The 25566-nt window shown below is 34.6% G+C and overlaps 3 protein-coding genes across 3 annotated transcripts in view; 1 reads left to right on the forward strand and 2 right to left on the reverse strand.

Annotated features, from left to right (window-relative positions):
• Positions 1–29: 29 nt before the first annotated feature.
• On the reverse strand, positions 30–15094 carry prpf4 (PRP4 pre-mRNA processing factor 4 homolog (yeast)). Its single transcript, XM_056458594.1, has 14 exons — positions 14992–15094; positions 12921–13109; positions 9999–10185; positions 8128–8215; positions 7961–8040; positions 7781–7874; positions 7606–7700; positions 5855–5913; positions 5615–5738; positions 5453–5542; positions 3819–3941; positions 3429–3536; positions 3226–3344; positions 30–362 (listed from the first exon to the last, which is right to left on the reverse strand). The coding sequence occupies exons 2-14, from the start codon at positions 13081–13083 to the stop codon at positions 169–171; spliced, it is 1524 nt and encodes a 507-aa protein (XP_056314569.1). The 5' UTR covers positions 13084–13109; positions 14992–15094; the 3' UTR covers positions 30–168.
• Positions 15095–15813: 719 nt separating this feature from the next.
• On the forward strand, positions 15814–17725 carry cdc26 (cell division cycle 26 homolog). The gene is made up of 3 exons (XM_056457070.1): positions 15814–15869; positions 16327–16432; positions 17335–17725. Exons 2-3 carry the CDS (start codon positions 16352–16354, stop codon positions 17518–17520), a joined length of 267 nt encoding a protein of 88 aa, XP_056313045.1. The 5' UTR covers positions 15814–15869; positions 16327–16351; the 3' UTR covers positions 17521–17725.
• Positions 17726–22007: 4282 nt separating this feature from the next.
• slc31a1 (solute carrier family 31 member 1) overlaps positions 22008–25566 on the reverse strand; it is a 36070-nt gene continuing 32511 nt past the window's right edge. The window contains exon 5 of the mRNA XM_056458598.1: positions 22008–25566. This exon is cut by the window's right edge and continues 382 nt beyond it. The gene's annotated coding sequence lies outside the window, so the exon portion shown is untranslated.

The following is a 25566-nucleotide window of genomic DNA, read 5'->3' on the forward strand; positions in this document are numbered from 1 at the left end:
TAGAACACAAACCCAAACTTTAGGAAACGTTTCACTGATTGAATTTGCGCTTTAATTAATTCAATCACCTTTCGGTTCAAAGATTGAACTCCTTAAAAACTGAAGTGAAAAAAATAAGACCGCATAACAAAAACGACAAACACCAGTACATCAAGACGACCAAACATCTCATTCTGACATCCAGAGTTTGAAGGTTCGGTCATAAGAACAGGTTGCGATGAGCTGTCCGTCAGGTGAAAGGTCAACCCCCATCACCTTCCCCTCATGTCCCGCCAGGGTCTTCAGCGGGGACCAGCCAGGATGAGTCCAGATTTTAGCCGTGTTGTCATACGCACCAGTCAGCAAATAATGCCCATCATTAGCTAAAGGAGGAGGAGGAGACTGTTAATGCTGACACAAATGCTCATTACTAGTTCAGCAGAGGTGAAGAAAGGGTGTTTACACAACAGCAATGTACTAAATAACACTGTTTTCAGTATGCCCGGCGTAAAGATGACACCATTGTCAAAACTCACATGGATCAAAGAAAACGGTTTTATTATGCATGTCAGACCTCTTTGTAAACAAACACACCTGGTTCTGTTGTCCCCCTAATTTGTATATTATCTGTTCAGACTAGAGGTATGCACACAATGTCATTTGCATTGTTGTGATAATACTATAGATTTCAAGGTTTTCAGTTGCACTTGAGAAAAATTCAAGTTTACATTTTCAAGCCCCCAAACTAGGCTAAAGTACCTGAAAGATCTTTCATTTTAAGGGGAAACTGGTGTCGTGTAAACACCCCTCAGACTCAGTCACTTTCATAGACTCTGTATAGCTGTGGTGGAAGGCAAAAGACCTTTCAAAACCTGTTTGACCTCTCAATTCCTTTCTTTTGTGGAATACAATGATATGTTGCTGAATACAAGCAGTGCTTCTAAATGTATGAGAGACTGAGAGGATTAAATCAAATATCTGTTTGAACTGAATCTTAAAGGGATTGTTCACCCGAGAATAAAACAATTAGGTCCTTATTTTTAATTCTTTCTTCTGTTAAGCACAAAATATATTTTGAAGCATGTTGAAACGCAGCGGCCATTGACTCTAGTTCTATTCTTGTCCCCAACATGAATTTCAATAGCCGCATTTCTACTGTCAGGCCAGTGCGAGCTGGGCTTTTATCGGGTCGGGCCAACCGCCCAGGAGGTTGAGCAGTGATGCCGAAATCATGTCGTGTTTCCACTGTCAGGCCAATAACTTGCAGCGCGGCACACAAACCCCGCCCCCAGAACATCCACGAATTAAAACGTCACACAACCCGCCCAGTTCAGCAGAAATCAGGCAGGCAGACAAAGCACACCATCCCATCACGAAACAATTAAAATGAAGACACCGAAACAAACAAATGACAGGTTACTGTACAGCATTACATCTCTGAGCAAAGGGCTTTGTATTTTCATTCATTATACTAATCCATAGGCTATATGACACTAAAGTATTTCTCCGTTTTTTAAGAGATGTTGCATATTATTCAGATATCCTAAGTAGAGGAAACCATTAAGTGTTTCAGGACATAAGAGCAAGTAATAAAATGTAGGCTAACCTATATCGTTGCTCTTGCATACAGCAGCTTTCCAAAATCCACATCAGTTTTAAGAAAAGTATTGTTTCTCCGCTGTCGCCACTGGCTTGCATGGTTCGGGATCTATAGAGCTGCACATCGTTGGATTTGCTCTTCAATATTTGGACTCTCAGTAGTGATTATTAAACCACACTAGACTGAGCTAAACTGAACTTAAACACTACAAACTAAACTACACTGTTCCAATTTACTATGACCTTTTATGTGAAGCTGCTTTGACAATCTACATTGTATAAGCGCTATACAAATAAAGGTGAATTGAATTGAACTATTGTTAAATATTTCAGAACGGCCCATCTCCAGTTATTCCCCCCCATGCATAATTACGATTAAAAATATCCAAAAAATCCTTCTGATAAAGCTCTACATTTAAAATGTAATTTTACCACATCATAGAAAAACAGAAACATTTGTTTGAGGACAAAGAACCCATTTTTACGTGCAGTTTATAAAGCAGTGCTGCAGGACTGAATGACAAAAGAATTGAAAGGTAGTTTCTGACGGTTTTGCTCAGACAAAAATGCTCTGTTTGTCTGATTTGATTAATCTCATCAAATCTAAATACTTTATTAATAATATTTCAAAACTCCTCCATTGTTTATTGTTTTTAGAAATATCTAAAATCTATCAAACAGATTTGTAAAATGAAAGTTTAAAATGTCTTGAAACGGTTTAATTTATTAGTATTGTCTATACCTCAATTGCTTTTGTATTGGTTTATATTTATTATATCCGACATGCGCAAGTCTTTAAATGATTTCAGTAGCCTATAGCTTATTTTATCTAGATCTATGACACTACAAAAGTAAACACGCAATTTATAACGTTTTATGTCTTTCTGTTGTATTCATATTTTGTATTATCTCCAACAGAAAGAAAGAAAGAAAGATGCGTCAACAACAGAGCTGTAAAGAGAGCGCACTTTCGGTCGGTCTCTCTCTCACACACACGCATCTAAACGTGCATGTTTCATGCACAAACACACCTTATAAACCTCAAATAATCTCAACAACTGAAAGTTACTGGCTGCTGTGTCTTTAATACGGTGCAAAGATTATTAAGCATTATTGAAACATCAAGAGGGACGCAGCAAAGAAATGTCACTTATTAAATTAAAACTACTTTATTATTATGTTATGCAACAGACTTAAATTTAATAGGTGAAACATAAGGGCGATCATAAGCAAAAGACCCCTAGCCTATAAGGTGTTTCATGGAATATCTTAAATTGACCAGTAGCTATGTTTTTTCTTTCCCTTATTTATTTATTTATTTATTTATTGGCACGTGTACTCATGCGTGACTGGAAAACTAGTGTAATGACGTCGGCACAACATAGTGCAATCTTCGCCTCTGCTTCCACCTGCTTTAACCCGATCAGGCCCCGGAAGTGACTCTGGAAACACGACTGGCCCTGGCTCGCTTGCTTGCTTTAGGCATGACAGTGGAAACGCGGCTATTGAATGCTGTTAACAACATTCTTCAGAATATCTGAGTTCAATTGAAGTTTAAAACCACTTGAGTGTGAGGACATGTTAATTATTGGGTGAACCATCCCTCTAAATCACCGGGAACAAAAATGTCCCAATTTAAATACTCACGTTGGAACTTGACAGAGGACACAAGGTTCTGATGGGCTGGGATTGTGTATATGCACCGTCTCTGGCGAAGGTCCCACACTTTACAGGCATTATCTCCACTTCCCGTTGCCACATGAAAGCTGCACGATGATGACATCAGGGTTACGCTCATAATGACAGTGAATGGCTTTGGTAAATAATCAGACGGGGTTACATTATCTTACCCGTTTGGTGAAAAATTGATGCTGTAAATCTCTTTGATGTGGCCCTCCAGGAACATGACACAGCGACCGGTGCGCAGGTCCCAGACACGAGCAAATGAATCCAAACCACTGTACATTAAGCAATAAAGAGCCTTAAACCAACAATCAAATATGATTTGTACACAGTTTAAATAAACAATTTCATGATGTGAAAATCTATGTGGTTTAGGCTTTTGTTGTGCAAGTAGAGGGACTAGGTTTAGACAAGAACCCATTACAAGTCATTTGTTTTTAATTGAGTGTTATCAATCAAGTACCGTGCATACTTGATTATGAAAGCAGCTGAATAGTTTATGCCTATTCTATTACAAAAACAGTGGAGTGCCTCAGGGTTCAGTGTGAGGCCCTTACCCAGTTCCTGCCAAAGAGCCATCTGGGTGGAAGTGCAGATCATGGACGCCTTTACTGTGACCCTCCTGATGAAGAATTTCTTCTTGGACCTCAAGATCCCAAAGTCGCCATGAGTGATCATAGCTTAGAGAGGACAAAAGCAAATAAAAACTATTGCATGCCACAAATATTTGATCCCAACATTCAATATTCATGCTTTTGTTTAGTTTACATTAGTGGTGGGCCGTTATCGGTGTTAACGCGAGACTTTATCGTGCGATAAAAAAATATTGCCGTTAATCTATTCTCAAAGTTGCGTTGGGAGCTGGGTTTATTCCACGCAAGCTATGATGACTTTCACTTCGATAGTTTAGCACAGATTTATATCTGACCATTGAGCCGTCTGACAAAAAAAAGCCAGCAGGATGCCTGACTTTAACTCCAGTTCGGCAGTTTCACTTTAACTCATGAACATTTCATTTATGTAGTTCATAGTTTGATTGCAGTGTTTACTTCAATAATGCAACTGATATATGCATACTCAACTGTTAACCTTTCCTGCACAATCTCTTTGTTGTGTTAAGAGATAGCAGGGGAGATTCATTTAATGCTCCAGGGCTGAAGAATATTAGTTTCGGAGCTAACCCTTAACTCCCAGTGAATGAACGAGGACACATGTAACTTGGTCCAATCATTTATTACTCTCCGTGTGGTACAACAAAATCAGTCACCAAAGAGGGTAAAGTCTAGATCGGATATGCGGCCGGCCGGAAGCGCAACATGCACATTAATAAAGCAGCATTTTTTAATGACACTGTATAACAATAATTAATATTTTCACAGTACTGTGACGGTTGGGTTTAGGGTGGGAGTAGACGTTAAAAAATACAATTTATTCGGTAATTTAATAGATAACATAAATAATACTCTGTTTTTACGTTACTGTGATGGTTTGGTTTAGGGTTGGGGGTAGACATTAATAAAATACAATAAACGGGAACTTTAACAAATAATAGAACTAATTCTCATTAACTTACGGCCGCAAATGTATCCGGTCTAGCAACAACCACCAAAGAGGGAACATCACTGAAAACTCATTGTGAAAAACTGCTCCACTTTTCTGTTTCTCCCTCTCCGCTCAACACACACACCGCAAAATTGCAGCCCCGCCCCTTAAAGGACCCGCACATTTTACAACACGTTACTTCCATTTCTGTTTAGTTCAGTTATGACTTTAGTCGGAATAAGGTGATCCCAAAAAAACTAAATAAAAACATTCACTGTTTGGAGCTTATGTAGGCCTACAGTTCAAAATTCATGTTTAACTAAATAAACCATTAGTAAACACGAGTACATCTAATTGAACATAATTTATTTTCATCATCAATTATCATAGTAGAACAGTTTCTCAAGCAGTTTATGATGCATTTTGGAAATAGGAGATGAGCCCCTGGTCTAATGCGCCACCTGGCTTGAGAAACCCATTCTCAAAGATTTATTATTTGTGCAGCACACATATTCTGAATGCCTTCGGCAGAATTCAAATGAGCCATTTTAATCTAGATTAATTCCGAGAATAATCTAATTTTAAAAATTAATCTATGCCCACCTATAGTTTACATGTTAATATAAATTAACAAAATAAACATTCATACCAAGTTGTGCCCAGAAACCGGCCAGAGGGATGCCAGGTCACCCGAGCCACCCTCATAGAGTGTCCCTCAATGTCTGCTATAGGTTCATCACTATTGAAAGAACAGGTGAATGTTACTGTTTTGCTTCAGAGAGCAGATTTGTATAGTCTTAATGATACACACCTGTCTAAACTCCACAGCTTAACAGATCCATCCGCAGCACAGGAGGCCATATTGACATCCGACTCCTCAAGTGTTAATGTGGCTTGTGGGTGAAAGCTAATCGCTCCCACGTTGGTATTGTGACCTGAAGAGGAAAAGTTCACCAACGATTAATACAATGCTACAAGCAGGAACTCAAAGGTAGAACACAGACAGACAACTTGATGGATACACATTACAGCATATATTTGCTTTATTTACCTCTTAATGTGCGTATAAGAGTACAATCGGGGACCTTCCACAATTTACACAAGCCACTCCTACAACAGAAATGTCTTATAAATACAACAGTTCAGCGCAAAATTGTACATTTATTCATCTTTTACTTGGCACTCACATTTCAATTTGCATATGCAGGGAAAAACAAACAAACATCCAAAACAGTGGTGTGTGTGCTGCAGTTTTAATTAAGACTCATTTCTTATGCCAGTATTGAAATGGGCAAACTAAGAGCAGTAAAATCTGCTTAATCATTACGTCATTTTCATGGTGGCATTTTGTGTTCTTCATCTGGTTTAGACATATTTGGTGTTTGGTCAGTGTTCTTTTGAATGTCTTTACTAGGTTAATTAGGTTAACTATGCAAGTTAAGTTAATTAAGTTTATTTTATAACAATGGTTTGTTTTGTAGACAATCAAAAAAGAATATTGCTTAAGATTATCGAACATTGCTTAAAAGGGTTTTGAAAAACCCTGCTCTTTTATTCTAGCCAAAATAAAACAATTAAGATTTTTTCCAGAAGAAAATATATTTAAGGAAATACTTTGAAAACACCTTGCTCTGTTAATCATTATTTGGAAAATATTTGAAAAATAATATTTTGACTTCAACTGTATGTATGTATGTATGTATGTATGTATGTATATGTGTATATATATATATATATATATATATATATATATATATATATATATATATATATATATATATATATATATATATATATATATATATATATATATATATATATATATATATATATATATATATATGTATGTATGTATGTATGTATATATATATATATGTGTGTGTGTGTGTGTGTGTGTGTGTGTGTGTCTATAGTATCTGCATGACACTACAATAAAACAAGTCTTTATTTATAGCTTTACCAAAACATTTAAAAGAAAGATTTTAGTTTGAATAAAATAGTCCTATAACAGCAGATGGAATGAGCCAAAAACCTGGCTGTGAATCAATTAAAAAAAACTCTTCTGTTGGACCAAGCAAAAAGCAGGGTTCAAACACATTTTACTACTAAACTCCATGACTTTTCCAAAACTTTAAGATAAATATTCATGATCTTGTTTTGGGTCTACATACACATGGTAAATAAGAAAATAAATGCACATTCAAATTTATTACAGCATATCAAAAATATGTGACAATCTATGTAGTTCTATTTATTTTTATATCTGCAAAATAGTTTTTAGAAAGTATCTTGCTGTCTGCGTGAAAATTTTATTAATCATTTTATTATTAACGTTGGCTTGTGTTATGACAAGTTACTGATTAGCCTTTAGCACCCACTGTATCTTACCTTTGCAGTTAGATATTGTTTCACTCAAAATGCACCTTAAATTATGGTGAAAGCGAATGAAAGAGGCAAAGCTAAAATTGCTTTTGATTTTTTAAGTTATTGCTTTTTTTTTACCCGTTTTATTTTCATGTAGTTTACCCATCAAATAAAGTGTCAAGTGTTCATCTCAAATATATTCAAGTACACAGATAATTGTTAAACAAATTTTCATGACTTTTCCAAAACATTTTGGGTGTATTTGTTTTTCCAAAACTTTTCCAGGCCTGGAAAATATCTTTTCAAAATTTCATGACTTTTCCAGATTTTCCAGGAATGTATGAACCCTAAAAAAAAGTGATCCTATCCCATATTTACAATACAACACCAAGATAAACACAAAATAAAAAAAAAGAAAAACTGATATACAACACCTACCATGACGCTGTCACAAGCAGCTTTGAATTGGGGCTAAACTGGCAGTAAGATATGGGGCGGTCGTCTCCAATTTGGCTGCAGAAGTTATTCACATTCTAAATAAACAAAACCTTTTATCACAAACAGCACTGACAAGACAGATATTTTTTTTCATTTTCTTAGCATGCTGCTGTACCCGTAAGTTCTTGTGAAGCTCTTGCTGTTTAATTGTTCTTGTAGACTCTGGAATCTCTTTGTGGGCTCTTGCGGCGTCTAACCGTTTCACAGCTCTGGAGAACAAAACAACAGCAATTCCAGATTTTAAAGTATTATAATATCATTTATACTGCTGACGGAAAACAGTTTCGGAGTTTACCTAGGCAGTGAATACTTGGCCAACCACAAACGTGCTTCCTTCAGAGACGTAGGTCCTTCATGGTACCATGTTTGCTGATACTGCACAAAACATGCATACACAATCACCTTCCATTTTTCATACTAAAGAATTAGTCTATAATGAAGACAAACTGCAGATGTTCCTACCTCTTCATGTGTGCGTTTTGCTTTTTCATCCTCTTTCTTAGATTTCTTCAAGGCATCAGGACCAAGTACTGAAAGGACATTCCTTAATCTGTCAAAAAAAGAAACAAAATGGAGTCAGAAACCAAAGAAAATGAATAAACACCTGAACTAAACTGGACTCTCAGAAACTAGTCTGAACAAAGAAATAAAATTAAGTGTGTTTCTTCCTGTCATTTGGGACACAGTGTATAAAAGATGATGGAATAGTGGAATCCAGTTATAGAAATGGAAATGCATGTGACAACACAATGTCACAGATTTGGAAATTGTTGATGAATAAATCAAAAGAACTACTGTACACCTCTTCAAAGTGTGGCGTGGAGCAGTCCCAGTGAATAATAAACCACAAAACAAAAAAGTTTGGTTTATCTTCCAAAAATAGTGACAGAAACACATTTTTTTGTAGTCAAATGTACAATATCACTTTAGATTAGATTATTATTTATTTATTGCCACATCAGCAACTTATGGCTATTTCATGGCAAGATGAATATACATTAAATATTACATGATAAAAACAAATTCGGATTACAATAAAAAGTTACTTAGATAAATATATAAAATAGAAATAAATAAAATTCACACGAAAAATATACTCAAATTTAAATATGATTTTTCAGTTCAATGTTTGATCAATAATTTAAGATTCTTCCTGGTGGTATCTTTTTAAAAACGTCCATCAAAGTACTCTCCTTATAAAAATTTGGTCTAATTGTATTCAAACTTCCGCATTACAAACAGAATATGTTTGATAGTAAGAGCAGCCTTGCAGTAATTACATTTAGGTGGGTAATATCACTTTAGAATAATGGTCCATTAGCTAATGCATTTACTAACATTAAGTGTGAATAACCTTGTGAAGCATTTATTAATCATAGCTCATTTATTTATTAGTGCATTATTCAAATTCAAACTTCAAACAATTCAAGCTTGTTTACATTAGTTAATGCACAGCGAGTTAACAGTCTTTAACTTAAACGATGTTTACTAAACTTAACAAAGATTAATAAATACTATAATAAATGTATTACTAATTGTTTGTTCATTTTAATAAATGCATTACATTTTTATTTTAAAGGGTTACCAAATGTACTTCTCAAAGCAGCAGTAGTAATAATAAGTGTTTTAAAGGAATAACTGCACAATTTTAAAGCAGGTTTTAATTTTAACAAGAGTAAAATAGAATGTCGAAAAAAAGTAAACCCCATATCATAGGTTAGCTAGAAGTAAAGCAAAATTGTTCATAATAAACATATGCAATTTTGTTTTTACAATTTTCATATTTTCAATTAACCAGACATGCTTTTTGGTTACTAACATGTTTTTGTTTTGTGTTTTTTTAATGGAGAAACAAAAATTGAATTTGGTAAAAACTAAAATAGCACAATACCCCACCAGTCATGAGCATTCACCATTTCCTTTGTTTGTTAATCAAATGGTCTGTTCTTCAAGAATACAGGGGTAGTTCACAAGAAAAAGATTAAATTCTCTTATCATTTACTCATCCTCCACTGGTTCCAAACCGGTTTGTGTTCCTTTCTTCTGTTAAACACAAATACTGAAAAATGACAGCGGGGAAAAGGCCATTGACTTCCACAATATATTCTGTCCCTGTGGATCTCAATGACTTCTTTTTCCCAACATTCTTCACATTTTTGTTTTGTGCTCAATAGAAGAAAGAAATTCATAAAGGTCTAAAACCAATTTAGCCCGAGGAAATTTTCATTTTGAAAGCCATCATTTTCATTAAACTAGCTCTTTTAATATGCCGTTTTTAACCCAGAACAAGATGCAATGCTTTTACCATCCATCAAAAAAACCCAGCCACTGACCTCTCTCGTCTCTCTGCAGGCCCCTCCCCGAACAATGTGATTGGTTCTCCAAGAGCTCGGAGGCAGGCCTTGACCTCTACATCATCAGTGGAGACGGTGATCTGTCTGGCTCTCTTCCTGCGCTCAAACTCTGCCAGCACTTCAGCCTGTCTCTCGCTCACACGCTCCTCCATCTCCATGGACTCACCTGACGACAGAAACATCACATCACGCTACTAGAAAGTAAACTAGAAGTTGAAAATGACATTTTGATAACAGACCACATTATCAAGACTACATTTGAGATTAAACTAGTCCTCTGGTTAGTTCAGGTAACCAGTTGTTGTTTTTTTGGTGCTCATTATTTCACAAAGGGTTTTTTATGTTTTATTATTAGATAAAAACAGACGGGTTTCCACATAAAACATGTTTTTTTATACATTTTTTCATTGTCTTGGTGATTACATCAAGTGTTTTATGCACGATCTCTAAATTCATACGAAAATAAAAGTGGATGAAAACAGCTATGACTGCACAAAATTATATTCATATTTTACAAGATATTTTTCAAGACACTTCTAATCTATGCAGCTTAAAGTTTTTAAAAATTAAAAAAGTAAAGGCTTAACTAGGTTAATTAGGGTAATTAGGCAAGTTATTGTATAACGATGGTTTGTTGTGTAGACTATCGAAAAAAATACAGCTTAAAGGGGCTAATAATTTTTAAGAAATAGTTCTTAAAAAAAATTTTTAAACTGCTTTTATTCTAGCCGAAATAAAACAAGAAAGACTTTCACCAGAAGAAAAAATATAATCAGACATACTGTGAAAATTTCCTTGCTCTGGTAAACATTATTTTGGAAATATTTAAAAAAGAAAAAAAATTCAAAGGGGGGCTAATAATTCTGACTTCAACTGTGTGTGTGTGTGTGTGTGTGTGTATATGTGTAATTAATATATATAAATACTATATAATATATATAAATTTACGCAATTGACGCTGTTGCAGTTTTTTTTTCCTGTTGTGTCCGACGTGTGTTTAACTTGCAAAGAAATGTGGATAAGACCAAGGAAGCGCTTTTAGAAGGAAAGTTTCAGCATAAAACAATTAATGTCGCATCACCAGGCTATCCTGCGTTTCCTCCAGAGTTTACTCTTTAACTGCAGTTCAGCAACATATTGTTCATGCCTCGGCGAACGGAAAGAAAAACCTACGCATTTCGGGACTCGGGTGGTCCTTTAAGGTAATCAAAAATGGCTGCTTACATGGTAGACTCTTAACCAGTATTATCTTAATCATAAAAGCGGAGCACTGAGTACATTTACATGGACACCAATAAAAGGGCCAGATGATGTCGCAAGCTGTCAAAGACAAAGTTTCTTCCATGCGCCTTCAAATGTTTCATTAAGTTTGATGTATTTCACCCCTCCACACAACTTTTGTAAAGTGTCTGCTTCACGTTGCTGTGTCAGAATCCTTGCTTGTACAATATACCCATACTTTAGAATGCTTAGTATAAGCAAATTTGATGAACGCGATCGTGCGTGTTGATGAATCTGAAGGGATCCCTCGCTCACCAGGTGAGCTGTACTGCGTGCGCTGTCTCTGTCTGTCTGTCTGTCTGTCTGTCTGTCTGTCTGTCTGTGTGTGTGTGTGTGTGTGTGTGTGTGTGTGTGTGTGCGCACGCGATTCCTAGCAACAAGAGCAAACGCCGGACATCGCTGACTGTCCAAAGTTTCTTTAAGGCATTCTATAGTCTTTGCGGTGTCCGTATCCCTCAAAGCTTTTTAGAATTAAATGTTTAGAGATGGCGTGACCAAAGTCCCTGTAAGAAGTCTACCTGCCTTTGATGTACCCCTTGGCCACATTGTCCCCAGATAATGTCAATCGACTGGACTGTCTTAACATCTGGCTGAATGTTAAGGAGGACAAACAAAATTGTTTCTACTTTATAATTAATGTTCTCAACTCGCAATACAACTTTACAATGGGTACAATTGTTTGTATTCAATACTTTATTATTATAATAATTTTCCATTTTCCATATTTGCAATGCATGTATTTGGATTTTTTTTGTAGTCACTTAGAATCCAACAGGGAAATCATTTTTGTTTGTTATTGACACTGATGGTTTTAAAATTTGAAATTCAAATGGCACTTACATGCCTGTGTTTTTATTTCTGTAATAAATATGGCATTTCGTGATTAATTACAAAAAAAAGTGTGAATAATTAGTTAATGTGTGTGTATATATATATATATATATATATATATATATATATATATATATATATATATATATATATATATATATATATATAAATAAATGTACAGTTTAGTGCTAATGGTGTTATTTATATGGCCAAGAAGTAAGATGTTTTGAAACTCTGCTAAATCAATGACATCTTTATAATACAGAAGACTACTGCCATAAAACGCACACAGATATCAGCTGTCACTCTTTATCTCCCAATGATTTAAAGTAAATATTTGAATGCTTAGTTTTATGATCCAAAATCTGTAGTTTTCTTGTAGGGGCAAATTTTTATTGCAATAAGGTGTAGTACAAATAACCCTTTCACAAACATCTTATACGTCACATTTAAAACTCACATTTTGAGAAATTTTACTTTTTTTAAATTACGCGAGGATAATAAATAAATAAAAAGTCCAGCAACTGTTGATCTTTAAATTGAACCATATATTGGTTATTTTGGTGTTTACTTTATAACAATCAATGAAGAATTTACATCAAAGAAATGCAGATTTATGAGGATAATAAATATATGAAAGTCCAGTAACTTCATCTTCAAAATGAAGAATATTAAGGTTATTTTGGTGCTCTCTTAATAACAATCAATAAAAAAATTACAGCAAAAATATGCAACGTTCCTAAAGATGTGCCAATTAAAATATCTTGAGCTTGTAAATATCAAACTTACCACTGGAGATATTAATATGTCCAGCCTCAATGCCTGCTTTAACGGCATCTTTGGCAGTGCTGAATGTCCCTTCACGGCTGAGACGCTCCTTCTCCTTTTCCTCAAGGCTTCCATAGAAGATCCTGGACCTTTTCACAACCGGAGCTTCATCTTCATCTGACATCTTGCCTGATATTTGTCCAACAACACCTAATCCAAAAAAAAAGGCATTAACATCTTACATACACCATATAGACAATTTTGAGGGATGTAAACAAAAACAATGGTCCCAACGTATTTCCTGTTTTACATTTTTAATTTGTATAGCTTCCCAGAATCCAAAAAGAGACACACATTGATAAATAATGTAACGATAGCTGTTTTAACATGAAGTTATGATTGACTTGCCTCTTGCTACAGTTATGAAATAGATTGAGAAGCAGGAAACGTTCATGAGCCAGTGACATGACCACATTGAAATGGTCTATAGTAGGCAAACTCGGTACTGGAGGGCAAGTGTCCTGCATATTTTAGTTCCAGCCACAATTAAACACAGCTGAACCAGCTAATAAAGCTTTTTCTAGCTATACTAAAAACTTCCAAACAGATCTGTTGAAGGATGTTGAAGCTAAACTATGTAGGACACCGGCCCCTAATATCATCAAAGCTATCCTCATTCATTTTCTTACAGTTTAGTCGCTTTATTAATCTGGGGTCGACTCAGCGGAATGAACCGCCAAATTATCCAGCATATATTTTACGCAGCGGATGCCCTTCCAGCCGCAACCCATCACTGGGAAACATCCAAACACAAACTCATACACTACGGTCAATTTAGCTTGCCCAATTCACCTGTCTCAAAATAATATAACACCTTGTCTTCTGCAGCTTTTGGTGAATGCGGTTTCAATTATCAATATACACCTATCCAATACTGTAATCCGGAATATTTTTATTAAAGAACTATATCCCTTTTATTCAAATAAACAATTATTATTTTATTATTTCTCTAAGGAAAAAATTTAATAGCTTAGAACAATGTTTAAAGTTTCCAGAGGCACCAAAAGTAAAGGAAGTCCAATCTAAAATTCTAAATGTAGTCTATACTTCTAAAGAATTTTTGAGATGTCTATTTGGTTTTGATGAAAACAATTGTTCCTTTTGTGATGATCAAATTTAAACTACAGAGCATCTTTCTATGATTGTAAATTTGCTTGTGCCTTTTGGAAAGATTTGCATTATTGGTTATTTTCCTAGATTTACATGCTTTAGCAAAAGAAAATGTACGGTTTGGTTTATTTCTGAAAGATGAAACACGTGATTTAGCAATTAACACAATTATTATTCTTGGGAAGTTCTTTTTACATTAGAATAGGTTCTTAAGAATTTCTCCCAAAGTTTATGTATTTCACAAGAAACTATGTCCTTATTTTCTATCGCTTAAGCAAATTAAGAAAAACAATGCTGTAATTCTCTGTGATTTAATAGAACAACTTGAACTTGCAGAAAACCCCAGGTGTTTTTTAATTTATTTATTTTTTATTTATAATTATTTATTACATTTAGTTTATGATACTTGTCTATTGTCTGATTAAGGAGGTTTATATTCTGTAAAAGGCCATTTATTGTTGTATTGCTTACTTTGTTCAATAAAGTTCAAAAACAAACAAAAAAAAAGGGACACCGGTGCCCCAGGACCGAGACCCCTGGTCTATAGCATGTATTGCAACTCAGATATGTAGTACCATACTACCCAACCTATACTTTGCTTTGGTTACTGATATATTCGACATTTTCAAATAGTGCTACTCTTAAAAGTGGTTTCCGGAAGACAAAATCTTATATTAGACATTAAAGTTAATAAATTTATAGAGCACAAACATGCTGTATTATCGTAATCTGCTTTCCAATAAACCTTAAGTTTAATGTAAAACAATAGTATATGAAAACCCCTGCATGCATGTTATATCCGGAACGTTACTTCACTGTACCACTGTTTTATTATTTTGCAGGGTGTTTAGAAAGGGTAAACAAATGTTACCGAAACCAAGACAAACTCATAAAAGATTAACATAAGCAGCTCTTCGCTCACCCTTTATCCTTTAACCAACAACCGAAGAGTTTCCTTTAAAAACAGCTTGTTTGTGGGAGATACTGTGAGAAAATCCACAAACACGACCACACGACGCGGGCTTATCGGCGCACAGTATGTCGTCATATCCGCCTTCTTTCCTTTTACCGTCATGGAAATAAGTAGTGACACCTCGCGGTCGGAATTATGTCAATCTTGTTTACACTGGTCTGTTCTAGATAATAAAATACTAGATAATAATATAAGTCTGGGTATAAAATACGTAGTTTCTGTAAAGAGTGAGTGACCACATCTAAAGTTGTCAGTTATCGTGGTGGAATGCAGTATTTATTTGTATTTATGAGTCCAAAGTCTCAAAATATTCGAATGCAAGTCCTAAAACTACAATGTTTCACTATTTTTACTCACTTTTTAAAACTAAACTTTGAGAGAGACGCTGTAAATTTAAAATCACACATTTAAAATTAGAATTTTTCTATTATATCAACATTTTCCAAAACCAGTGAAATATTCAAGTAACAATTTATATACTATTTATCCTCGATAAATGTTGATAATGAACATTTCTCAGGATGAGTTTAAAAAAACACATTTACAGTTTTTAAAGGTTTAACTGAATAAATAAATAAATCGATCAAAAAAAACTTGAAAAAAAAAAAACTGATGTTGATGAACATTTCAACCGTTTTTGCCCTAAAATAGACAGTGATAGAATTAATTATTCATCTAATGTGAATATCAACTTAATCTAAACAGATGAAAAATTACGAAAACAGAAAACAATTCAAACAAGTTTATTGCATTTCTTTCTTTACGCTTGAACTACATTTCCCATGATTCCTTCTGCACTTTCTACGGTCAAAGCGTGTATGATTACGGTGAGTGCTGGGAGCTGAAATAGTCATCTTTTTCAGTCTAGAATTGTTTGTCAATAGTTTGACATGCTGAATAAAACAAACGGCTGTCTTTACGGCTCATTATCCTGATGTTTGTAACTGTTTAAGACCCAGAGTTTAGAGCTACTGGGCTAATTAGCATGTAGCTGCTAAACAATAACGTTGTGCTGCTGAAGCGGGAGTCACTAGATGTCTTGAAATGCCAAAATATGCAACACGACACTAAACGTTATACTAATGTGTATATAGATATAATACTGCAATCATGGGCTTTTGCAACGTTATGTTCCTTAAAACATCACATATGAGCTTTCTCAAATTAAATATGAAGAGTTGAACAGAACTAACTAGGTTAACCCATCGATTTGGAATAAACATACATTACATATGTAACGTTAATCGCCGTGTAAAGTAAGCAGCGCGTTTAACGTGTTTCCAGGTAACGAGAAGCCGGTGATGTGAAGATGCTGCGGAGGAAACCCACGCGCCTCGAGCTCAAGCTGGACGACACGGAGGAGTTTGAAAGCGTCAAGAAAGAGCTGGAGGTAAAAATCTGTAACTTCATTTAGGACTTGTCAATATTTGTCCTAAATATTTGCCTTATTGTACACACACACACACAGACTTAATTCTTTCATCTCAGTGGGGACTCTCATAGACCTAATGATGTTTCTATTGTACAAACTGTATATTTTATCCCCCTACCCCTAAACACAACCCTCAAATCAAACAATCTGCATTTTTTACATTTTCAAAATACTTAATTGTGTGTGATTTTTAAGCATGTTTACTCATGGGGAACTCAATTTCCCTGTAAGTCTATGTACATTCAAGCACCCGCCCAGATATTAAAACAAATACACACACAAACAAACATTAATGTTAACAGCCATAGGTGCATTATGAATTTTTTTTCCACACGCTTAAAAGGTTTTAGATCTAAAGTCACATTTTTTACCGTAGTGCAAAGCAGCTTTACACTAATAAACAGGAAAATAAGTGTTAATGTTGTATAACTGGTCAGTTATGGAAAAGTTCAATACAGTTAATAAGCAGATAAATTAAATAAACCCATATAAAAATAAACTGTTCATTGCGATTTGCAAATTGATTTCACAGGTAAGTGAAAAGATTCAGCCAGTTTTCTTCATTATTGCTTCTATGAGCTGCTGGTAGTCATCTCTAAAGTTCAAGTGACAAGAACAACACATTTTAATGCTTTTGAATATTGTAAAATTCCCTAAATAATACACCAATAAAGTACAGATACTTGTACTTAAGTAAAATGATGACACAAAAATCATTCCAGTCAATAATGGTGCGAGTTGCATTTGATCATTATTTTTTTTCTCATTGAAAAGCAAAGGTACAGTATAAGCAAATCTTACATAAAGTAAAAAGTGATGTGCTTTCTATAATCTCACGTTACTCTCCCACATGTGTTTAGAGTCGGAAGAAACAGAGGGATGAGGTGGATGTCGTCGGTGTCGCCACATCCAGTGAGATGAGCGGAGCAGCGGGTGGCGCTGCTGACGGGAAAACCAGAGAGCAGATGATTCACGAGAGAATCGGATACAAACCCCACCCCAAGCCGAACACGTTACCATCGCTCTTCGGAAATCTTCAGTTTTGACAAGTGCCAATCCTGAACAATGGACTATAAGGTCTTGAGAATCTGTAACACAAACACGCACACAGAACATATTCTGCTTCAATCTTGCCAGACCACAGATGGACATAAACATTATGGCTTTGGTTAACAGTGTTTGTGATAACTGATTTCAAATGACTATTTTTCTATTCAAATAAATAAAGCCTTTCTAGTTGGATGTGGAAAACTGTATCCCTTTTACTTGACCTTACAAGTATAGGTGTGCAATTGGGATATTGGCAGAACATTATATTTTGGAAAACACAGATTATGCTATTTATACCGACTGGTTATACAGTTGAAGTCAGAATAATTAGTCCCCCTGAATTATTAGCCCTCCTGTTTATTTTTTCCCAATTTCTGTTTAACGGGAGAAGATTTTTTCATCACATTTCTAAATATAATAGTTTCAATAACTCATTTCTAATAGCGGATTTATTTTATCTTTGTCATGATGACAGTAAATAATATTTGACTAGATATGTGGACAGGACACAGCTTAATGTGACATTTAAAAGGCTTACCTGGGTTAACTAGGCAGGTTAGGGTAATTAGGCAAGTTTTTGTATAATGATGGTTTGTTCTGTAGACTAATCAAAAAAAAAAAATAGCTGTCGGCGCCAGTGGTGTAGTGGTTAGTGCGTCGACATATGCACTTTGGTGCTCATGGCGACCCGAGTTCGATTCCGCCTCGCGGTTCTATGCCGATCCTTCCCCTCTCTCTGCTCCCCATGCTTTCCTGTCAATACTCTCAACTGTCCTCTCAAATAAAGGTGAACCCCCCCCCCCCCCCCCCCCCCCCCCCACCCCCCAAAAAAAATATATATAAAGGGGCTAATAATTTTGACCTAAAAATGGGTTTTAAAAAATTTAAAACTGCTTTTATTCTAGTCAAAATAAAACAAATAAGACTTTCTCCAGAAGAAAAAATATTATCAGACATACTGTGAAAATTTCCTTTCATTTTGGAAATATTTAAAAAAAAGAAAAATCAAAGGGGGGCTAATAATTCTGACTTCAACTGTATATTGACTGGTTTAGGACTGTAATGGATAAATATATAATTAAGGGTCTGTTTAGACCTGGTCACTTCATGCATTTTTTTTCTTATTAGAGAGCTATTGGATCGTGAAATTGACAGGTGTAAATGCCCTCTAAAACTTGTTCAAAATGAATTATAAATTCCATCCCTCAAACCACTTCAGGAGGTGGACTAGGACGAATCTAGATATGGACAGATCTAAATGCATGCGGTTGTTAAAAACACATATTTCAACTTCTCTCCTTCCAAAGTGTAGAAATATACATACATTTAGTAGTCAGCATTTGAAGTGGATGAAAAACATTTTTAAAATTGTCATGTGATGAGAATGAGTATTCAATAATTTTAGGAAAAGCTACTACATGTATAGTCAGCTCCTGTATATTTGGGCTATATGACAATTGGATAAAACATAGCAAATGCAAGATACAATGCCACAGACGACAGTTTTTAATATTTGTTTTGTTAATTTTTTTAAATTTCTTACTATTTTTGACCATATATTAACTTAAAGGCAACCTATTATGCAAAAAATCACTTTCATAAGGTTTTTAAACACAGTTGTGTGGCAACAGTCTGTAAATATAACCAGCCTATGAAAATAAAATTGTACAAAAATGTTTTATAATCACACTTGATAAAAACAGTCTGCAGAAACCCTTTGATTGACATTCTTCCTTTGTACATGTCATTAGAGGGGGAAAGCCCTGCCCATTAGTGATAATATCTCCCTCATTAGACAGCCCAGATTGAGAAGCAGCCATTTTGAAACAGCTGCTATGCTAACGCAAAGGCATTTTTTTTTTGCTTTGCTTTTTAGAATAGGACTGGAAGCACAATATCATTTAAATTTAAAGCGACAGTCACCAAAATGTCACAATGTAAATCAAGGCCTAAAAGGGGCATTTCCAAATTGTTGTAAAACATTATTGATTGGTAGGCCCACACGGAATAACTTTTAGCCCATCATTGAGTCTATTTATTTACTTATGTAAATTTATATTTATTCCATTTTAAATGAATTTCAGTAATATTATTGATTAATATGAAAGTGTTCGTTTGATTTATTTACAGTACAGTTTGTAACGTAATATTTTCTGTCTTTTAGTAGATATATGAGAGACTTGCTTTGTTTACCATACAAGTGGATCTAAATGGATTTGCATTGTAAACATTAAAGAAAAGTTAAAAAGCTATTATTTTTTATTTCATAAATTAAGTTTTTAGTTATGATACTCCCAAAAAATTCTGCATAAATCGCAGATTTTTACAAAATTCTCTGCATAAATAGCAAAAAATGTCCACAGATTCTTTTTGGCCTTATTCATGGGGAATTTTTTAGCTGAAACTTCCCATACACAGTCTAGGGACATTAGAGACTTATTTTATATACTGTATAATAGGTCCCCTTCAAATGATACATGTAGAATGTATTAATATCAAATGGCAGTTTTGACAACAGGGACACCTCACGCACCTGTAGTAGCCGATCTCTGTGAATGAAAAGGAAAATGTTACTTTTCATTTGCTTACATAGTCACAGTGTTATGTATTTGGGAGAGCATGTTATACACAAATGTATGTAAACTCTTTATAATTTTGTATCTCAGGACAAAAATAGATTTTATTTAACCTATAATGACAATAATAGCAGAGTCTGCTTTGTACGATGATGTTTTACTGGAACACGGTCAATGTAACTTTGTTATATTTGCATATAGCGTGGGATTTCAAGATCAGAATCTCCAGAGACACATTTATGTGGCCAAATATAAATGTAACTGTTATTTAAAAAGCAAGCAAATCAGATCCGAGTTGAGGCAAAAAGTTATTTTGTGTAAACAGGTTCTAAAAGTGACAGTATGAGAGTCACCGTCTTGATGCTTTCATTCAATCATTCAAATGATTCATTCAAAACAGTTGATTCATTTAGAAACAAAACAAGTGGCTCTTTTAATGAATGGATTCCTGAATCATTGATTTAAAGGGCACCTATGATGAAAATCAGTTTTTGTAAGCTGTTTAAACAGAAGTATAGGTGTGTGTAGGTATAGTGTGTCCACTGTCATATTTGAGTGATAGAAACACAGTAAGTTGCTTTTATTTTAATTTCCTGATGTTAAAATAGGATCCAAATCCCTCCCATTTTAAGGCCCACCGCAACGTGACAAGACTGTGGTTTCCCCGCCCACCAAATTGATTGACAGCTGCATATTAACATGTCTCCGTAGTAACACTTACAATCATATCAACAAGACAGGACGTGCACAAAGCAATTAAAAGATCTGTTCAGCTCTCTGTGGTCATCGTTCATCATCAAATGTGATCAAGAATGAGTTTTACAAGTTTAAAATGTTTATAAATCAGTGCACAATTGTAATGAATAACAGCAATTTTACCGTCTTTAATCACCACAGCCGTATGTCAGTAGAATTGACACTTCAATCCCGGTTTGTGGACATTAAATCAGGTTTATTTTGTACATTAACAACGGATATCCATACAGCAGTGGATATTAGGGTGTCTCCTGTCACATTTGCCATGCAAAAACAGTGCAAAATTAATCACCTGCGCTGTGTGTGTCCACTGTGTGCGACTCGTTGCAGAAAGGCTTGAATCAACTCTACAACAAATACATCAAATAATCATTGGGAAACTTCTTGATGTAGTATTTCTCACAAACATTACATGAGATCTGCTTCATGTCTGTCACTGTGCTGTTTATCTGACGCAGCTGAGGCGGACATTGAGGCGCACTCTGACAGGCACGTGGGAACGGTGGGCGGAGAGAACTAGCATTAAAGGCACAAAGGGCAAAAACAGCTTCAATGTGTTCAGAGCAGAAAGTCCAATATTCTGAAAAGTATAATAAATAATCTGATAGGTGTTTTGAGCTGAAACTTTACAGAAACATTCTGGAGACACTTATCTTAAATCTTGAAAAAAGGGGTAAAATAAGTGCCCTTTAAATGTTTAGTGACAAAACAGATTTATTCAGAAACAGACACACAAAAAAGAAACATATCAGCGCTGTTTGGAGCCATTTTCTTTAGCATAACACACACACAAAAAAAATCCCCACTAATATTTGTGTCTACAATTTAACGGTTGAATATAGTTGTGATTATGTACTGATATTCAGGAAATTAGGAATTATTTCTTCGATTTTACCTATATCATTTCTTCTAGATAAATATATAAAAACTATACAAGGATTTTTTGTGTTCATAACATTTTGGATTGTAAGTTCATTCTAATGAATGTTCATGATGCAGTGAATGCTTTGGATTCTAAAAGCCCTGCATTATGGTTTTTTTGCAAAAGCAACAGAAATATTTTAAAGAAGCAACTTCGATATACACATGCGAGACAAAAAAAACACATAAAAAACAAACTGGTTTATAAATGAAATCTCAACAATTATCGATGAAATCATATAACATTTATTTATAATTTTCTTTTACGATTACAGTACGGTTTACATGTCGGACATTACAGACGTGACTGAACTGTAAACAGACTAAGAAATGTTAACACGGCCACAACACTGGAAATGAGGTTCAGTCCTTCAACGCAAGGGCAAGCGTTTTTCCCACACATAAAACAGCACAAACTCATTCTGATATCGAAAGCAATCTGCAACACGAATAAGCCTCGCAATGTAAAACCGATCCTCAAATACAGTTCTATAAAGTGGCACCTGCTACAAAAACATGATGTGAATATTTACCTCTGACATTACACACGTCTTTGTTCTGCTTGTAACTAAAAAAATAAAGAAAAAGTATTTTAAATAGGCTTTCTACTAAAACCAACCTGTTAACTGGTTTAAAATATGTGATTTTCTCTGTAAGAAAGCCTCTGCTTTTGTTTTCACAAGCAATTCAGACACTCTTTGGGCACTTCAATTGGGTCATGAATGTAAAAGGCGCACCCCTTTCAACAAAGGAGCATATATTGAACATAAAATTCACATTCTGCTACCCAGTAACAATCAGACCGATGACCTTAATGTTCCAAACAGCTCATCATTTACCCGACATCGCAAACGCACCACGATTTCTCATTTAAAAGATGTCATAACGTAAAAGGATCTACATAAAGATTGCCAGAACACATTGATATCACACACAGTCATACTAGAGTGTTACAAATATAAATTATAAAAAGAAATCGGTGACACTGGCATCAGATATAATTTATTTTTCGCCAACCCTCTCAATATTTATTTAAAATCACTCCAACGGGAGCAAAGTTCGACTTCAAACTCTGCAAACAGAGTCCCAAAACCTCTCTTTCTTGTGCAAACATCATTCAGTCCAGTGTTTACGTCTAAACAATGGTCACTGATTATTAACTGTCGTTTCATTGATTTGAAACACTTGGCCATAACAACCTCAAAAAAAAAATTTAATTAAACACCTTCCCACCGCTAGTGCTTGTTTACTGGGTCCAGCAGATCCAGTTTGGCTTTTAGAGTCTACAGAGTCGGCCTCCTGGGTGTCAGTACCCTTGTTTAAGGCAAAGGGTTTTAGTAAGGCTCTGTTGCACCCAAAAGCACCTTCATAAACATAATAATCCATGAGATGTGCAGAACAGATGTGATTATAGTGAACAGGGTCACTCGTGACTCTTGGTACCATCTGGAGGTAGACTGATAAGGTGACGATTATGATGTTAATGTTTTAAATCTGGCAGGCTGAAGTGTAGAGATGAAGACTGCGCAGCTTGTTTGTTCTTTTTACCAAATCGCCCGACAATTGTTACGAAAATTAGAGTTACGAAAAACTGAGTTTGTCCTTGAGAATTCAGTTTGCAATGTAAATACGTCACAAATGTATTGGATTGAAATTTTCAAGACTGGGAAATTACAGAAATCCAATCTACAATCTATGTGCCAATTTGCAACTTGAAAATGTTACAAAAATGTAATCGCATTTGCTCAAAATTGGTGATTGTGAATTTAAATATGACTTTAAGAAAACTTTGAAAATTGAGTAAATTCACTCTTCTTAATATTTTTTATTTAAATTTTCAAAATTGGGAATTTCACATGAGTTCAATAAACCAAACTTTTTTTTAAAAAGACTAAATTTTCACAAATGTTAAGGGAAATCATTAGCACTTTGCGAAAGTGTGTGGATTCCTATTAAAAGGAGTTTGTCTGCAAAAAACTGAAATCCTTGAAAAGTGAAATCTTTCTCAAATTAATTGGATTGAAAATTTTCAAGACTGGAAAAATTACAGTAATTTTATCTACTTTCTTTTGGCTAATTTGCAGCAGGAAAATGTTAAAAAAATGCAACTGCATTTGCCTAAAATTGATTGCGAAAGTTTGTCTGAAAATTCAGCGGAATTCATTGGAAATTCAGCCAATATTGGCACCTAAATTTTCAAAATTGGGAATTTATCAAGAGTCCAATAAACATAATAGTTTGCCATTTACCTTGTAAATTGTTGCAATAAATGTACTGGGAAATCATTAGCACTTTGCGAAATTGTAGATTCCCATAAAAATGAGTTTTTCTGCGAAAATTAAGTGAAATCTTTCACAAATGAATTGGATTGAATTTTTTAAGACTGGGAAAATTTCTGGGAATCTATTCTACTTTCTTTTGCATTTTGGAAACGGTTACAATAATGGGTTGAAAAATCTTTCACATTTGCGCAGAAATGCTGATCACGTACATTAAAACGGGTAGTGTTTGTCATTGTTAATTCAATGACTAGTGATAGGTGTCTTGTCATTTGAGGCTCTTCATTTTTACGAATGTCATGAAAATGTAATTATCAGTTAATTTGGAAACCTCGTAAATCGTTGCGATAAATTTGTAGCGAAATCTTTCGCATTTGTGCAAAACTGATGATGGCGTGAAAATTTGGCGAATGGTAAATAAACCTAACCCTAATGTGATTTGTTGAAATTTCACTCAAATCCAATTACCTTCTAATTATTTATTTTGGAAACCTTGTCAACTGACGCAACAGTTAACTGACCCACTTGCAATAAAAGTTAAGGGAAATCGTTAGCACTTTGCAAAATTGTGTGGATTCCCATTAAAATGAGTTTGTCTCCGAAAATTAAGTGAAATCTTTCACAAATTAATTTTATTGAAATTTTTAGAACTGGGAAACTTACAGGAATCCAATCTACTTTCTTTTGAAACTTGGAAACGTTTACAAAAATGTGTTGGAAAATCTTTCGCATTTGCACACAAATGCTGATTGCGTACATTAATATGTCTAGAGTTTGTCTATAAAACTTGAGTGAACGTTGATAAATGTGACGTCTTTTCCAAATTTGAGCTTTTTAATTTTCACAAATGTAAAAACGGGAATTCAGTTATCAGTTTATTTGGAAACCTCGTAAATTGTTGAGCTAAAGGAGTAGAGAAATCTTTCGCATTTGTACAAAACTGATGATGGCGTACATTAAAACGGCTAGAGTTTGTCAGTACAAATTCAATGAATATTGATAAATGTGACGTCTTTTCCAAACACGAGCTTTTTAGTTTTCTCGAACGTCATGAGAATTTTGTTATCAATTAATTTGGAAACCTCGTAAATCGTTGCGATAAATGAGTAGAGAAATCTTTAACATTTGTGCAAAACTGATGATGGTGTGAAAATTCAGTAAACGGTAATAAATGTGATGAAATCAAAATTTTCATGGTTTGGAATTTTACACAAACTTAATGTGGTAAATTTGGAAACCTTGTTAATTGGCGCGATAATTGTGCACTTTGCGAAAATAACGGTTGCATGGATTCATATTAAAATGACTAGAGTTTGAATTGGTATTTGGTGAAATTTTGAGTTTAATTGTCATGATTGGTCAAAAATGTATCATCTTAATTTGTGTCACTAAGCAATGTTCAGTTCTGTGTTAGCTGTGTTTAATATACACTACTACACTATTAACAATAGACAAAGCTTCACAAATATGACCTCACTCATATTTTCCTAAATTAAATGACCAAAACACC

This window comes from Danio aesculapii, chromosome 5, assembly GCF_903798145.1.
Source record: "Danio aesculapii chromosome 5, fDanAes4.1, whole genome shotgun sequence".
Classification (NCBI taxonomy): domain Eukaryota; kingdom Metazoa; phylum Chordata; class Actinopteri; order Cypriniformes; family Danionidae; genus Danio; species Danio aesculapii.